The 18,471-nt window shown below is 34.8% G+C and overlaps 3 protein-coding genes across 3 annotated transcripts; 1 reads left to right on the forward strand and 2 right to left on the reverse strand.

The window, feature by feature from the left end:
* Positions 1-4: 4 nt before the first annotated feature.
* Positions 5-4,720, forward strand: LOC133791306 (uncharacterized). Its single transcript, XM_062229232.1, has 3 exons — positions 5-23; positions 3,008-3,566; positions 4,483-4,720. Exons 1-3 carry the CDS (start codon positions 5-7, stop codon positions 4,508-4,510), a joined length of 606 nt encoding a protein of 201 aa, XP_062085216.1. The 3' UTR covers positions 4,511-4,720.
* Positions 4,721-5,696: 976 nt separating this feature from the next.
* Positions 5,697-12,206, reverse strand: LOC133790540 (ABC transporter B family member 4-like). The gene is made up of 13 exons (XM_062228201.1): positions 11,971-12,206; positions 11,268-11,812; positions 11,134-11,188; positions 10,888-11,063; positions 10,590-10,811; positions 10,252-10,490; positions 9,634-10,159; positions 9,265-9,538; positions 8,279-9,129; positions 7,862-8,128; positions 7,511-7,774; positions 7,131-7,424; positions 5,697-6,119 (listed from the first exon to the last, which is right to left on the reverse strand). The coding sequence occupies exons 2-13, from the start codon at positions 11,550-11,552 to the stop codon at positions 5,769-5,771; spliced, it is 3,804 nt and encodes a 1,267-aa protein (XP_062084185.1). The 5' UTR covers positions 11,553-11,812; positions 11,971-12,206; the 3' UTR covers positions 5,697-5,768.
* Positions 12,207-17,004: 4,798 nt separating this feature from the next.
* LOC133791307 (auxin efflux carrier component 5-like) lies at positions 17,005-18,226 on the reverse strand. The gene is made up of 3 exons (XM_062229233.1): positions 17,530-18,226; positions 17,246-17,373; positions 17,005-17,013 (listed from the first exon to the last, which is right to left on the reverse strand). Exons 1-3 carry the CDS (start codon positions 17,990-17,992, stop codon positions 17,005-17,007), a joined length of 600 nt encoding a protein of 199 aa, XP_062085217.1. The 5' UTR covers positions 17,993-18,226.
* Positions 18,227-18,471: the final 245 nt, after the last annotated feature.

Consider the following 18,471-nt stretch of genomic DNA (forward strand, 5'->3'; position numbering starts at 1 on the left):
AGCTATGATAATCACATTTCGCAGTTTGTGTAACTGTGTCTTATATCAACGTCATATTTTTGTATGCATTGAATGATATACATGTGTATATTTAAACATTATTGTCATATTTGGTCCATTCTTACAATATTGTGAAATTTTTCCACTATAATTGATCAACTAGCCAAAAACAAAAAACAAAATGTGCATAATATATTTGGCTTAAAGAAGTATAAAGTTGGATTCTTTTCTTTCCTAGCACGCCGGAAAATAAAAAATCTCCATGACAAAAGAGAAAATAACTGAAAGGAAAAAGGGAAAAGCAAAAGCTATAAAAGAGAATATATACACAAATCAATATAGAAAAACATAACATATATGTTTGATTTTAGAAATTTTTTAAACAACATGCCTATTGTTTTGGGTTTATAACTTTTTAATCTTGTCTTTTGTTTTATTACCTATTTAGATTCTATGTTTGGTAAATTATTTTTTAGACCCTATATTTTGTTAAATTCAATTTTGATCAGAAGTGTTCATTGGATCACATCCAATAATTTTAGGTCTATCCGATCCGATCCAATTATCCATTAGATGTAAAATTTATACAACCGATTCAATCCAATTAATTTATCTCAGCCGATCCGATCAAATTATCCATTGGATTGGATCGATTTTATCTATTGGATGTGTCCCATTGATTATGTATTTTATGGGATTGAATTCATCCAATATTTTTTAACATTATTTAGTTTAATTTGTTCAAATAGTTCATAATATTATAAATAAAAAGACTAATTTGTTCAAAATGATACAACATCATAAAAATACAACATAAATTATAAGCATAATCCTAAATAAATAAATATATTTTACAAATATATATACAATTGGATCGGTTCGATTTTATTAGATTTTTGCATATATCATCCAACAATCGATCCGATCCAATTTGGATCTTCAAAATCTAATCTGATCCAATCATAATTGGATATCCAATTTTTGGTGGTTGATTCTAATTGGATTGGATAATTTTTGCACACCCCTAATTTTGATGAACACAAAATTAAATATTACAAAATACAGTTGTAGGCATAATAATTGTGCTTTTATTATGAGTTGTTAATTTGATGAATTATTTATAATTTTAGCTAATTTTTTTTTATCAAAATCAAGTTTATAGATTTATTTGAATCATTTTACAAAATACAGGTCTAACAAATAATTTGTCAAAATACAGGATCCAAAAAAATATAAACTCTTGTTTTTTATAATATTTTTATCTTTTCTTTTTAATATTTCTAGAATCTTTTTCTTTAAAAAATAATGTTTTTTTAGTACAAAAATAATATCGAAAAACTATATTACGCATATTCCTTAAAAAAAAAAATCTATTACACATATACCCACTACTAGATACAATCAACGTGCAATATGCATTTTTGCTTAGTTTTATTTATAGAATTTATTAATTATTTTTATCAAATTTATATTAATGTCATATAAATTTGAAATAAATATGTTATTTTAATTAAATAATTTATTTATTTTTGTTTAAGTTTATATTTGTTCTAGTTTGTTCTAGTTTTTGTTTAAGTATACGGAAGTTACAACAATAGATTATATATTATATATTTAATGTAATTATTAAATATTATACGTAAATCTTAAATTTAAGTTTCTTGTTAGTTTTTTTTTAAAAACAATTTGTTGCTAATTCACAATAGATTATATTATATGTTTAATATAATATTATTATAATAAGTGAATTTAAGTTTAATTAAATATTATTGAAATTATAAAACATATGATTTTATTGTTTTTAAATAATTATCATTATAAAATATCTCAAAAATATCATATTTTAATTTATTTAATTATTTATTATTTTTAAATATTTATCATGGTAAAATATCTCAAAAATATCTTACTTTAATTTTTTAATTAATTATTTATTTTATTTAAGTTTAAGTGTTTACAAACTACGGTTAAATATAAGAATATTTGTTAAATATAAGAATATTCCGTTAAAGTTAACCTTTAAAAAATAAAAACTGTTAAAACCAAGAATTTCCGTTATCTACACACTTATTATATATAGAGATATAGAGATATATTATAACCGAAAAAAATTGAAAATTACATGTTATATGGGATTTTTAATAGATTGTGCAAAAATATGGCTTTTTAAAAAAAAAGTTAATCTATGACTTTTTTTTTTTAATTTCACTTTTATGGGTTTAGTTTCCCATATTTTTGTAAAAAATGTTTTTTATGCCATAGTTTTACTCTTAATCAAGCTTTATTAATTTGGAAGGGTATGTTTGTAATTTGATTGTTTTTTTAGCTTATTGATTTTTTTATATTAATTGTATATAACTATTTTTGTATTAAATTTTTCCATGGTTGTTTTGCAAATTTTTTATTAATTTTTTTTGGTAATATGAATTGTGTTTATTATTATTATTTTTATTTATTGTAAACATTTTTTTTTCTTTTTTTTAGGTTGTACGTTTTTTTTTCAAAGCCTGGGTAAGATAACCAGTTACTTAATTGATTTTTCAAAGTTATGTAAAAAAAAAATCCTACAACTAGGTTAAATAACATTTATCCAGAGGGGTAACCAGTTCTTTGTTTGATTTTTCACATTTATGTAAAAAATAGTCTTAGATGTTAAATAACATGTATCAGGTGGGGTAACCAGTTACAATGAGATGAATAACCTACTGCTATAAGAGGGGTAGCTAGTTACCATAAGAGGGTGACGAGTCACTCATATTAGAAATGAAAAGAAACATCACATTTGAAGGAAAAAAAAAGAAGAGTAAGTATGATTTAGTAACCTAGGTAACCAGTTACCATAAAGAACTCAGAAATATACACACACATCAGAATGTGAAGGTAACCAGTTACCTCCTGAAATATACACACAAAGAACGTGAAGGTAACCTGTAGAAACTCAGAAAAAAAAAAGTATTATTTAAATTATTTTTTTTGTGGGTGGGACCCACCTGAGTAAATGAGTCAGTACTCATTTTTTTCTTCTTTTCCCTTCTCTCTCCCCGAAACCCCTTCTTCTTCTCCCTTTTTCTTTTATTTTCTTTCATTTGTTTTCTCTCCAAACCAATCACGGCCACAACCAGTTGGACCACCGCCGGAGTGCCATTTCCGACACGCGCCGGAGCTGCAGCTTCCCTAATCGGCGATGACAAAAACCCCAAAGTTTGGTGGCCATCGGAGCAAGGACGCGCCTATACAGCCACTCCGAAGTTTCGCCGTCGAAACTTTGAGGTGACTTTCCGGCCAACTCCGACCACCGTTCGGCGAGTGGGTGGTACCGTTGGAATCAGCGTCGTGAGAGGATCGTCGCCCACTAAGTCATTTCGGTCAACTCACCATTTTTCTCCGGTGAGATTTTGGGTATCTTCGCCCCTTTGGAAGCATTTTCCGGCGACACCGGAGGTCATTTGGGCGAAGGAGCTGTACTTTCGTGATGTACTCATCGGGATGATCATTTTGATATATGCCATGCATATATTCGTTGACGTTTCCGGTACCGCCACCAACCGCTATTGTGCACCGCTTGGGTGAGGTTCCGAAACTTGAAATTTTAAATATGGTCATATTATATGTCATTGGACACGATTTTGAATAAGGAATGCTATGATGATAATTGTTTGCTCATTTGATGCACGTAGGAAAAACGTGATATTAAAATCGGACTAAATCATTCTAAGATCATCGATAAGCTTAGGAGCGTTGCTTTGGGCTCGGATTAAATTCTAAGGAGATATCTAAAGAGGTAGGGACTCAACTAGACTATTGGACTTATTTTACTCGTATTAAATTGCATTCAACATATTCCAATTTTGATATTTATAAAATGTTTGAAAAATTGAAAACTTAACCTGCATGTTTTCTGATCTGTTCTGAGGGCACCGAGTGCCAAATATATATTTTGTTCACTTATTTATGCAGATTATGATTTTTGGGTTTATTCAAATGTAGTTGTTATGCTGCCCAATTTTCTAAAATATAAAGGGAATATGTTTATTTCTTTTCATGTTTACCTGCATTTGGTTATACTGATGAGAGCCATAGTGATCATGATTGGTGCACGTTGTTGTTTCACGACCTTGTCTCTGTGTCATCATAGGTAGATCAGGTGTCCACTCACCTGTAGGTGTAAAGACTTAGCATCTGTATACAGGAAGTGTTCTGAGCCTCCCCGTTGTGGTGGTTATCAGGTCCGGCTACCCGGTTTAGGATGTCGGATTTTCTATGGTGGGTAACGGGAACTAGGGATCTAGTGGACGGTGTGATGTGCACTTGTAGCTATGCTCTTATGATTATTTGTGGTTTCTCTATTTTGGTTTATACATGATGATATATGTTTTGCTTTCAAAGCTAACTATGCAGGGGTTTTATTAAACTTTTGGGTCCATGATATTAGTTGTTTTCCTACTGGGCTTTATAAGCTCACCCCTATCTCTCCCATTCCAGGAGCCTAGTGACGCGAACGTGGAAATGATGAATTATCGATGGAGCCAATGTGTTTAGCCTATTTCTATTTCGGGTCATTGTCTTATCTTTTGAGCATTATATATGTATTCGACTTCGAATCTAATGATCGGTATATCTGAATGAGCTATGAAATAGTTAGGGATGAGGAATGGTGGATGCTAAGTATTATTTTGAGTGTTTATGACTTAATAAATTTAACTATTTGGTGATTACATAACTGTGGGAATATTATTGTTTTATGTATAATGATAAATGATCATACTTTTATTACTAATATTTTTCTATCTAATTATAGGAGTTATTTCATTATTTTAACTTATAATTATAGTACGATTTAATATAAAGTAAATGATCATTTATAAAGACTATTTTTCAACGAGGATCAAAGTTTGACCTTTGACCACCCAAGTTATGGATATTACAAATCTGCCACGGCCTAGGGCTCGGGTCGTGACATAACCAGTTACCATAGATCTTAAGATAGAAAAAAAAACAGATCTGACCACGAATCAACTTCCTCCCTCGCCTTCGACCGCTACCATAAACCCTCATCCCTTACGCGTAAAACCTCGTCACAATCCTAGCCATCCCCGTCGTTTTGCACAGCTTCGAGCATCACGAATCGCACTCAGCCCAGGTGCCACCCTTCTCCCTCGCCTCCAACCACCATGCACATCCCTCACCTCAGCCTATCCCCGTCGTTTTGGATTTGGGGGCTCGCGAATGGAATCGCGTAGAGATGCGTGGATTGAGCCTGTGTTCGTCGATGGTGCGACTGGGTGTTCTTGGCTGGGTTTCACGGAGGTGCGTGCTTAAGGTGAATAGCAGGTGGTGAGGGTGGGTGGCCGGAGATGATGGTGGAGATGGTGAGGCAGGCGAGTGGAGGACAGGGAGGTGGCAGCTAGGGCAAAATGAAAGAGAAGATGTGGCTTGGCTGAATGAGTTTTTGCTATGTTAATTACCATAGTACCCCTCATTTTGCTGATGTTTTTTTGTTTAATTTGGATTTCCAATATGAGATTAGTTTTCTCATAAACTAAGTTTTTGTTAATTAAATTTTTCCATACAAATTAAAAAAAGTTTAATTCCAATATTTTTGTATGATGGCTAAAAAGCCATATTTTTGAAAAATTCCAAAAAAAAAAAATCGTAAAAGAGAATTTTTTTAACAAAAAGGGTAAAAATAAGATTTATTGAAAAAAACATACCGGATATAAGTTTATCTTAACTTTATTTTCACTAGTAGTAGTAGTAAAAACAAGGTACTAAGAAGTATTTAAGTGAAGAGCCATTAAAGAGGCATAGAATCCATGGTTGATATTCATCAAAGTGTGGTGGTTCCCTTTCTCAATGATAATCCCATGTTTAAGGACTGCAATTGTATTAGCGTTCTTGATTGTGGACAGCCTATGGGCCACAATGACTGTGGTCCGGCCCACCATGGCCCGGTCCAATGCATCTTGGACTGATCTTTCGGATTCACTATCTAGTGCACTGGTGGCCTCGTCCAATAGTAATATCTTTGGGCTTTTCATCATTGCACGTGCGATGGCTACCCTTTGCTTCTGCCCACCTGACAATTGTACTCCTCTTTCTCCCACCATGCTATCATAACCCTGTTTTTTTTTTTGAAATAAAAATAAAAATTACCAAAAACCAAAACCAAAAAAGAAATTTTAGCATAAATAGTCTTTTTTTTTGGTTTAATAATTTAATCATGAGATTTTCTTTATCAATTCTAAAAGCAACATCAATTAAATCTCTGATATTAATTTTTGGACAAATTTTCAATATTTTTCTGGAAATAATTAGTATTTTTTTAAAATACATTATACACTCAAAAATCAAAATTTTAAAGGCATAATATTATATTGGAATTTTTATTAAAAATATTCACATAAAAAAATCGTTAATTAACTAGTTGCCACCATTTTTAAAACTCAAAATCTTGATTGCAAAAATAAAAATTAATCAATGACTAGATTTGCAAATAACAAATCTTTGTCTGCAATCAACTCCATTATTTTGAAAAGCATTAATTAATTCATAATTTTTTAACAAAACTTATAATGATGGGTAAATTTAGTATTTCACTATAGGATAATTCTGCAGTTAGGGCATAACCATAAGGTCATTTTCTATTTTTTGTATTTGAAAAAAATTATATACCAATTGTTTTTTCATGACAGTATATATTATAGTTATAGTAAGTATCTTAACAATTTTTAGGAAATTTTGAATAATTTACCGTGCTCAAATTAGAGTTCAAACTGTCTGTTTTCCACGCTTATAAAAAAAGCAAGCATCCCACCAATTTTTAGAAAATTTCGAATAATTTAAGGTGCCCAAATCAGAGTTCAAACTGTCTGTTTTTCACGCTTATAAATTTTTTTACTCACACATGCAAAATTTAGTAGGATGTTTACTATAACTATAATATACACGATCATGAAAAAAAATTGGGTTATAATTTTTTCAAATGCTAGAAACCCCTACCAAAGAATTATCATATATTATATACTCTCAAAATTTTCTAGATATTATATTGTCTAGTTAATTTTTTTTAAAAAAAATCACTCTAAAACTAAAAAGAGCATGATTTAATATTCTGTATTAAGATTAAGAACCTTTTGTAATGCACTAATGAATATGTGGGCATTGGCCAACTCTGCTGCAGCCAAGATTTCTGCCTCAGTTGCAGTTCCTTCTTTTCCATAAGCAATGTTGGCACGAATTGTGTCATTGAACAAAACTGGTTCTTGACTCACTACTCCCATTTGCTGCCTCAACCACTTGAGTTTCAGCTTCTGAATTTCAATACCATCAAGTCTAATACACCCTGAACAAGGATCATAAAACCTTTGCAACAAAGATATTATAGTAGATTTCCCACTCCCACTTTCTCCAACCAAAGCAACTCTCTGAAAAGATCAACAGATTATACAACCATGTAAGTTACTATCAATTAATTCTAAGTCTTTGACCATAAGTGTTGTTTTTTTCTTACCTTCCCTGAATGAATGGTTAAACAGAGGTCTTGAAAAATATGAACATCTGGTCTAGATGGATACCTGAAGCTCACATTATGAAGCTCAATTTCTCCCATTACATTATCCAATATCATTCCAGACTCATCACTGGAATCGATTTTTGAGTTGCGGTCTATTATGGCGAATACTGAAGCTGCAGCAGTGTTGGCTTTGGTAGAATCAGGAAGTAAGGAGCTTGATTGAGATATTGCCATTGCAGCCAAGGTAAGAGCAAAGAAAACCTGGAAATGATAATATGTTTTGAGTATGTTCTAGTGTAGAGGTAATAATTAAAGAGGTTTGTTTTCTGGGAAAGGCTTAGTAGTTACTCGAAAAACTCCCGACATTGATGCCTTTCCATCTGCAACAAAGTGTGCTCCTGCATAGAAACTAGTTGCATAGACACAAAACATCAAGACGAAAGACAAACCAAATCCTATTCCACTGATCAAGCTTTGCTTTATCCCAGTTTTCACAGGACCTTCACATTTCTTCTTGTATAGTTTCATAGTTTTCTCTTCTGCACAAAAAGATGCCACTATTCTTATGCTGCCAACTGCATCCTTAGCTATCTGACTTGCTTCTTCGTACATATTCTGAAACCAGCCAAAAATTCTATTAGTTTGTACAAAAGGGTAGTTGAGTGACTCAATTTTCCTTAACAATCAAAGTTGATCCCATTTCATTCTCATCACATGCTGTGCATTAGCATAATACTAAAGTAGTAAAACAGTTCTAGAACAAACCTTTGCATCTGAGCTAAATCCTTGCATGAACTTCAGTTGAAAATATCCAGTCACTCCAATAAGTGGGAACAACACGAGGACAATAAAAGCTAGTCTCCAACATGCGAGGAAAGCAATGAGCAATCCGGCCACTGCAGATGCAAGGTTTTGAACAACTTGAGCAAGTGTGTCTCCAACTAAGGCCCTCACTGAGGCTGCATTGGTCGAAAGCCTTGCACCAATCATGCCACTCGAGTTCTCAGATTCATCGAACCACCCAATCTCCATGTACACCACTTTCTTGAAACACATCAATCTGATACGTTGGATTAACTTGCAGCCTGCCACAGCAAAAAGGCATGAACTTGTTGGAATGACCAGCAGTGATGCAAGGCCAAGGATTGCATACATGAGTGCCCAAAATTTGGAATCCTTTTTTAGTTCCTCAGGCGGTTCGTATAAAGTTTTTATTGAACTAGAGATGATTAAACCAAGCATTGGACGCATGACACCATTGGCTATTGCAGCTAGTGTTCCAAGCAGAATCACTTGAATCTCTGGCTTGTTGAGAAGAGCAAGGCGATAAATTGGAACTTTTGGAGGTGGTCCAGTTGCTGGATTTAGTTCTAAGACTGGTTCTGGTGTTGAATTTTCTACTACATCTAGTCCTGTGGGAAAACCAAATGACACATTGAAAGAGTGGCGACTGCTGTTTCCTGCTCCGGATGATCCTTGACTTATTGACCGTTCCAATGATGTCTTTTTGGTTAACATGTTAGATAATCCGCTGTTATCAATTGAGTTTACATTTTGTAATTGAATAAGGTGAGAGTATGCCCCATTAGGTTCCATGATTAGTTCTGAGTGCAGCCCTGGTTGGCGAATCAGGCCATGAAAGCATTTAGTTGAACAATTACTGGAAGCCAAGAATGTTATGGCTTTGACAAACTAATAATATAGTTTAAGAATGTAGACAAAATATGATTTAGCTATAACTGTTAGTAAACCTTTTTCAATGATCTTTCCTTTATGAATGACCGCGATTTGATCAGCATTCTTTATTGTGCTCAAACGATGGGCAACAATCACAGTAGTTCTGTTCAGCATTATTTGATCTAATGCCTCTTGCACTATCTTCTCAGACTCTACATCAAGGGCACTAGTGGCTTCATCTAGAAGTAATATCCTTGGACCTTTAACAAGCGCTCTTGCTATGGCAATCCTTTGCTTTTGTCCACCAGAAAGCTGAGTTCCATGCTCACCAACCATGGTTTCCAGTCCCTGAAACAAACTCAATAGTTGGTACAAACTTTATTTCAAAATAACATAATCTGATGACAATGAAAAAAATAAAAACATCTGAAATTACTCAGAACCTGAGGCAATTTATCTATAAAAGTAGAAGCATTAGCAAGTTTGACAGCAGCTTTAATCTCTTCCATAGAAGCACCATCCTTTCCATACAAGATGTTATCAAGAATACTACATGAAAACAAAACTGGTTCTTGGCTTACAAGACCAATCTTCCCCCTTATCCATTTCTGCTGAAAGTCTTTGAGATTGATGCCATCTATTAGAATCTCACCAGCCTGTGGATCATAGAATCTCTCTATCAGACTAATCACCGTTGACTTTCCGCTCCCACTTTGACCAACCACAGCTACACTTGTTCCATTAGGGATACTGAGACTGAATCCATCAAGAATTTGATCATTCAATCTTGTTGGATAACTAAAATAAACTTCTCTTAGTTCTATGTCTCCACAAATGTCATCCAATGCAATTCCTTTTGTGTCATAAGCGTCTATCTCTGGCTTCCTTTCGATTGTTTCAAACATCTTAAAGGCTGCAGCTCGACCAGCAGCAAATGCACTTATGCAGGGAGAAGCCTGTCCTAAAGACCTGAGATATTTGGATATATTTGTAAAATTCAGTCTTCATAGCATATCAATTGGTTTTGTTAAATAACATATGAAATGAGTGAATAAACTCACATAGAACCAGTCAACACAGCAATAATCACATTCACTACCGCACCACCAGTGTAGCCTTTCTCCAATATCAGCTTTGCACCATACCATGCAGCCAAAGCATAACTGCATAACATGACTAGCTTGAACATGCCAAGGCCAAATCCAGCAACCAAGCCTTCATGAACACCTGATCTGTAAGCATTCACAAGAAACTTCTTGTAATTGGAAATAGCTTGCGCTTCTCCTGTAAATGATGCAACCTAGATTAAGCAAAAGAAAGAAAGAAACATGGATACATAAGTTCTGAAACTTTGAGAAATAGTAAAGTATATATAGCCATTTATTGAGAACATACATACAGTTCTTATTGAGCTGATTGTTTGATCAACTACGTTTGCTGCTTTGGCATAAGCAGTTTGTCCACGAGATGCCATTTTAGAGATGACGATAGAGATAACAGCGCCTGCTGCAACAAGAAGTGGAATAATGGATGCCAAGACTAGAGTTAGAAGCCACCCTCTAATCAAAGCAATCACAATTCCTCCAGAGAATGTCGATACAAGCTGTATAAACTTCCCTACCTGCAAAACATACTATTTATATAGCCCCTAAAAAGCCATGCACATTTTTTAATTGTTTCAGTAGATAAGTAAGTACCTTCTCTCCCATTGCATCTTGGATCAAAACAGTGTCACCAGACATTCTCCCAACAATTTCGCCGGTGTTCGTCTCCTTATCAAAGAAAGCTATATCTTGTCTCAATATAGTTTTCAGGTACAAACTCCTTATTCTGGCAGCTTGTCTCTCCCCTGTGGCCATCCAACAAGCCACCTCTAAACAACACAGAAAAATGAGTTAGGCATAAAACAGATTTGATGTGGTTTTGAGCATGAAAGTGCTTACGGAGGAATGCTGCAGCCCCAGCTCCCATTGCCAAGTAAACAAATTTAAGAGAAACCTGATATAAATTTAGCACAAATAATCAATATATAACATCTGCATATAGTAAGGCATATAAGATTTTAGTCTTTTGTTACCTTGGAAACATCATGAACAATAGTGTGTTTGTTGTTTTGGCTATTATTTCCAAAAGCATCAGTCAATTGACCAAACAGAATCGTCATTATGGGCATGCACAAACCGTTTCCTATGGCACCTAAAGTGCCTATTATCATCAAGTAAACATCTATGGAGTCTGCAAATGAGAACAGCTTGTGAAACGCCACAGTTTTGGTTTTCTTATCATCATCTTCTTTAGTCTCTTCCTCAGAGACTTGAACAAACCCATTTGTATTGCTATTCAAGTCATTCTCCACTGCCATAGTTACAAGCTTCAGAATATTACTAATCCAACTTTTTTAAGTTGCCTTTTTCAAGGAATTGAGGTTGATGATATTGTATAACTTCAGCTAAAGCATCTTATATAAGCCAAATCATTCTCCACTGCCATCCAAGTCATTGGATTGCATCTTGTATAGCACTAAGCCAAGTCATTCTCCACTAAGCTAAGTCATTCTTCAGCTAATGCGTCTTGTATTGCTACCCAAGTCATTCTCCACTGCCATTGGGGACTCTAGTCATGCTAGACATTTTGTATAAATAAGGAACACTTGTCTAAAATGGCCTTTAATTTAAGAAGAACAAATATATATATATATATATATAAAAAATGAAAGTCATAATCTTCATGGATTGCAGTTTTAAATACTATACATATTATATAAATATATATATATATACCTGCTAGCAATGATAGCCCAAAAGAGGCCAATATAAACAGCATATGAGTTATGATTCACAACCAACTTCAACCCCACAACCTTCATCAACGACCAATAAGACTGTCGAGCACCACTATCTTCCTCCACGTCTTTTTCCAAATCCTTATTATTATTCAAATCGCAAACGACACTATTTTTCACGTCGTTTGATGAAGCATCCATCTCTGATGTACTACGATAACACTCGAGCACAATCAAAAGTGTTGTGATTTCTTACAACACAGACTCAGTTTTGCTACAGCAATATCACAGCAATTCAAACAATCAATATGATTAAACGAGAAATGAAATCAATTATAAAACAGAGAAAAAATTAAAGAGACAAGACAAAGAAATTTATCCTGGTTCGGATCTCAATGTGAGTCCTAATCCAGCTCTCCCTCAAGGAGTTTCTCCACTATCAAAAGATTGATTTCAAACACCAATTCAAGCTATGCAATGTTACAACTGAACACCACTAATCTGACTTTCTTCTTGCTTGTCAATCCACCATGAATGCCATGGTTAAGTAGCACCTTTCTTCTTGAATCTTGGTCAGCTTTTCTCTCTATCTTTCTATCAATCTCTAGTCTCAGATATTTCTCTATCTCACATACTGTTTATAATGACTTAATAGCACAGCTTATATAGCTTTACAAAACTTAGCCAACCGACTTATGACTTCAACTAACAACTAACATATAACAACCTTTTTAACTAACTATTAAAACATAGTAACAGTAGTTCTATTTCAGATTTTCATATGGATTACACTTCACAAATTCCACCTTAATCCATGAAAATTAGAAGTATCTTCGTCCTTGAGGGAGTGAACCTGATTGCTCAAACAGGTCCAAGGTTGAGCAAGTCCAAACAGTGATTGAACTTGCTCACAGGCAGCACTTTGGTTCCTGCATCAGCAGGGTTCTCTTCAGTAGGCACCTTTTCCAAATTGATTTCACCAGCTTCTATCTTGTCTCTAATCCAAAACATCCTTATGTCAATGTGTTTGGATCTTTCATGGTAGACAGGATTTTTACTCAAATGAATTGCTGACTGACTATCTGAGAAAACACAAACACTTCCTTTCAGCATGCATATTTCTTGTAAGATTCCCTTGATCCATGTTGCTTCTTTGAAAGCTTCAGTAATAGCCATGAATTCTGCTTCAGTAGTGGATAAAGCAACAACATGTTGCTGCTGGGATTTCCAGTTTATGCAACATGAATTTAACATAAAACAGTAACTGGTCATTGACTTTCTGGTGTCTCTGTTGGAGGCATAGTCAGCATCTACATATCCTTCTAAGTTTAGATCATTTCCTCCCTTTTCGAATTTCAAACCATAATCTGAAGTTGTCTTCAGATATCTCAATAGCCATTTTAAACCTGTCCAGTGGTCTTCACCAGGGTTTGACATAAACCTGCTCAGAATGCTTACTGAATATGCAATGTCTGGCCTGGTGCTTATCATAGCATACATAACACTGCCAATTGCTTTGGCATAAGGGATTTCTTCCATTTTCTTCTTTGACTGATCATCCTTTGGTGATTGTTCTGTAGACAGAATAAAATGGCCAGCTAAGGGAATCTGAGTTTCCTTTCCACCTTGCATGTTGAATTTCTTTATTACCTTTTCAATGTATGATCTCTGAGTTAGCATCAGGCTTCTTTCTTTTCTGTTTCTTAAAATTTCGATGCCAAGTATTTTCCTTGCTGCCCCCATGTCTTTCATTTCAAATTCACTGTTCAGAACATGCTTGAGCTTGTTTATCTGATTTTGATCCTTTCCCATGATTAACAAATCATCGACATAGATTAGTAAGAAAGTAGCAGCTTGTGACTTCAAATTTGTGAAGTATAGACAAGTGTCAAAGTTGGATCTGACATAACCAAACTTAGTGATTACTGAATCGATTTTCTTATACCATTGCCTTGGGGACTGTTTAAGTCCATATAGAGATCTCTTCAATAGGCATACCAGCTCTCCTTCCTTTGATTTCACCTTGAATCCATCAGGCTGATCCATGTAGACTGTTTCTTCAAGTTTACCATTCAAAAATGCTGTTTTCACATCCATTTGCTGTATGTCCCAATCCAATTGAACAGCTATTGCAATCATCATTCTGATGGTCTTCATTTTAACAACTGGTGAGAATATTTCTTGGTAGTCCACCCCTTCAACTTGGTTGAATCCCTTTGCAACTAGTCTGGCCTTGTAAATTTTTGGTTCAGCTTCTGTTATACCATCTTTAACTCTGAAAAGCCATCTGCATCCAATAATCTTTTGCCTTTCTGGTTTCAAGACTAATGACCATGTTTCATTCTTCTTTAATGAGGCAATTTCTTCATTCATAGCTGATTTCCACTTCACTGAGTGCCTGCATTTTAAAGCTTCCTGATAGTTGTTTGGCACAGCTTCTTTTGATTCCTTTGCTATAGCAAAAGCATAAGCAATAATGTCAGCTTCACCATATCTGGCAGGAGGTCTTATTTCCCTTCTTGTTCTGTCTCTTGCTAACTGGTAGCCTTCTAAGTCCTCAGATTGACCTTCTTCTTCAATTTCTTGATCTACATCAGTGTGATCATTTGAATCTAAATTTGCATGCTGCAGTGGTTCCACCTCAATCTGAACTCCACTTTGAGAATTTGTACCTGAAACATCAGACAAGATACCTTTCTCATTTCTTTTAAAAGGGAAATCATTTTCATTAAACACAACATCTCTACTGACTATTACTTTGTAATTTTCAGTTGATAACAGTCTATATCCCTTGACTCCAATTTGGTATCCTAGTAAGACACACTTAACAGATCTTTTGTCTAATTTATCTCCTACAACATGAGCATATGCAGCACAACCAAATGTCCTTAGATGCATTAATGAAGGAGGTTTATTATTCCATAATTCTTCTGGTGTTTTAAGATCAATTACTCTACTTGGGCTTCTGTTTATTAGATAACAGGAAGTATACAAAGCTTCACCCCAATATCTTTTTGGCAAACCAGAATTTAGTAAAATGCATCTAACCTTGTTAAGCAGTGTTCGATTCATTCTTTCTGCAACTCCATTCTGTTGTGGATTCTTTGCAACAGTTCTATGTCTCCTGATACCTGTTTCTATACACAGCTTGTCGAATTCTTCATTAACAAACTCAAGCCCATTATCAGTTCTTAAAGTTTTAACTTTTCTGTCAGTTTGGTTTTCAACAAATATTTTCCAGTTTCTAAACTTTTCAAGGCATTCATTTTTGTGTCTCAATAAGAAAACCCATACCTTTCTGCTATAGTCATCTATAACAGATAAAAAATATTGATTTCCACCTGGAGTTTTGACCCTGCTAGCTCCCCAAAGGTCAGCATGTAGGTATTCCAGAATTTGCTTAGCTCTATAGTTGCTCCTGGAAAATTTAATCTTGTGTTGCTTTCCCTGCACACAGATCTCACAGAAAGGTAAGTTAGCATGTGTATAGTTTAGAAGCAAACCTTGTTTTGATAGCTCTACCAGTCCTTGCTCACTTATGTGGCCTAATCTTGCATGCCACATTTTCGAGTCTGTTTTGCATTTAGTAACAGCTGCAGCTTGTGCTGGAGTTATGGTTTTTCCATCTAGAAAATATAACCCATTTCTTTTGATGCCCCTCATTACCAGTAGTGATCCCTTAGTGACTCTCATTGTGCCTTTTCCTGTTCTGTATTCTAAGCCTTCATCATCTAATGTACCAAGTGATATTAAGTTTCTTTTCAACTCTGGAATGTGTCTAACATTGCTAAGAGTTTTAATGGTGCCATCATAGCTTCTGATGGATATCGAACCAATACCAATGACCTGACATTTATGGTCATTTCCCATCATGACCTTTCCACCATTAATCTTGGTATAATCACTAAACCAGTCTTTGTTTGGACTCATGTGGTAAGTACAACCACTATCCAAAATCCATTCCTCATTGTCTTTGTAATCTGAACTGGTACAAGCCTCTCCAAGATCTGAAGATTCTTTCTGATCTTTTATGGCTACAAAGACATCACCATCTGAGCTGTAGTTGTCATCAACTGCAGCATTAGAATCACTTCCTTTTTCTTCCTCATCTTTATTCTGCTTTCTTTTGTCTCTAAGTTCCCAGCAGTATCGAATTAGGTGACCTGTTTTGCCACAGTGATGGCATTTTCGAGTTTCTCTTGGTCTAGACTTTGATCTGCTATTCCCTCTTGTTCTTGAATTGTATCTTGGTTTAGAGTTGTCTCTGAATCTTGAATTTCCTCTTCTTGGTTGTCTTCCTCGAATTGTTAGTGCCTCCTCAGTTCTGGCTTCTTGTCTTGCTGCCTTTTGCCAATTCAATTCTGCATCCCTTGATCTCAGTGTGCTCATGATATCTTCGAGGGTGAGGGTGTCTCTGCTGTACATTATCACAGTTCTCATTTCTTTGAACTGATCTGGTAGAGCATTCAGTATGATCACAGCTTGGTCTTCTTCTTTGATTGTTTCTCCCATGTTGGTTAGAGATAAAACAATCTTGTTGAGGTCATCCAAATTCTGCTCTAATGAGATGGTGGCATTCATCTTGAAGCCATAGAATTTTCCTTTTAAGAATATTTTGGTGGCTGTCGACTTAGCCATGTACAATTGCTGCAACTTGTTCCATATCCCCAAAGCTGTTTTCTCTCCAATGACTTGCCTCAATACATTATCTGCAAGATTCATTATTATGGCTGATCTTGCTTGCTTCATGATTGTTTCTGTTTCACTTTTCTTTGTTGCATCAAGTTCCTTTTCTGTCTTTTCAATCTTTTCCTCTAATGCACAATCTAACTTTTGGTAGATTAGGATTGCCATCATCTTTTCTCTCCAAAGACTGAAATCCCCCGATCCATCAAACCTCTCTAAATCGAATCTGGTTGATGATGAGGCCATTGATCAACTCTTTCTTGATTCTTGGTTGTGTTGCAACTTGAGTCTCGGATTCTTCAAACCTGGCTCTGATACCACTGTTGTGATTTCTTACAACACAGACTCAGTTTTGCTACAGCAATATCACAGCAATTCAAACAATCAATATGATTAAACGAGAAATGAAATCAATTATAAAACAGAGAAAAAATTAAAGAGACAAGACAAAGAAATTTATCCTGGTTCGGATCTCAATGTGAGTCCTAATCCAGCTCTCCCTCAAGGAGTTTCTCCACTATCAAAAGATTGATTTCAAACACCAATTCAAGCTATGCAATGTTACAACTGAACACCACTAATCTGACTTTCTTCTTGCTTGTCAATCCACCATGAATGCCATGGTTAAGTAGCACCTTTCTTCTTGAATCTTGGTCAGCTTTTCTCTCTATCTTTCTATCAATCTCTAGTCTCAGATATTTCTCTATCTCACATACTGTTTATAATGACTTAATAGCACAGCTTATATAGCTTTACAAAACTTAGCCAACCGACTTATGACTTCAACTAACAACTAACATATAACAACCTTTTTAACTAACTATTAAAACATAGTAACAGTAGTTCTATTTCAGATTTTCATATGGATTACACTTCACAAAAAGAAGGGTCATCCAAATGATGGATTGTACGACCGAAGACTGAACGACAATATCAACGCCTATCTGACCGTACATGGCTTTCATCAGAGGCACTCCAACGACAAGAGAATTGGTGAGAGTGGACAAAGAGTAGCTTGTTATGGACCAAGCAACTGCATGGCTGTCGTCTTTGCTACTCAACTTGGCCCAGAAGGCCAACACCACCACGATGATCGTCTTCGATATAGCGTCGGCGCCTATGAAGCGGTAGTTCCACTGGAAAGGGTCGACGTGGGCTGTGAAGTCGAAAGTGTAGAGAGGAAGAGTGAAGAAACAAGCGAAACGATTTATAGCACCACCTTGCTCTGGGCTGAAAATCTTCCACCATTTCACAGAGCCATAACCTAATATTAAGGCCACGTACAGTGGAGCCATGGCTTCCACCACCTTGTAAACATCTTCCCACTCTATCATTTTTTGGCTTAAAAAAAAACTCTTTTTTCTTTTTCGTTTGAGTAATATGCAATGATGTTTACTTATTTATATATTTTTTGCTGGATATTTATTTATTATTATTATTTTTTTTTGGAAGTGCTAGCTGGATATATATACTTGCTTGGATTTGGATGAATTATGATGTGATTTTGATCAAATGAGGCGCTTAAGTCAAGTAGGCTGGACCCTTTTGACTGGAAATTTTATCAAATAATGAAGAGGTTTTTTTATAATAATTTTTTAATTATTTATACAGTTATTTTTTTTTCAACAATACGGTCTTCATTTAGAAAAAAAAATCTTTCAATTTTACAATTATTTGACCTTGGAAAGTTGATATTTCTAGAAAATGTTGATGTTTACCAATAAAGAGTAATGTTCCACATGAAAAAATTGACATGTTAATGTTGGACAAAAAACTAAATATTACTATAAAAAGCATAACAACAACTAAAAAC

This window comes from Humulus lupulus, chromosome 7 (assembly GCF_963169125.1).
Source record: "Humulus lupulus chromosome 7, drHumLupu1.1, whole genome shotgun sequence".
NCBI classification, from domain to species: Eukaryota; Viridiplantae; Streptophyta; class Magnoliopsida; order Rosales; family Cannabaceae; genus Humulus; species Humulus lupulus.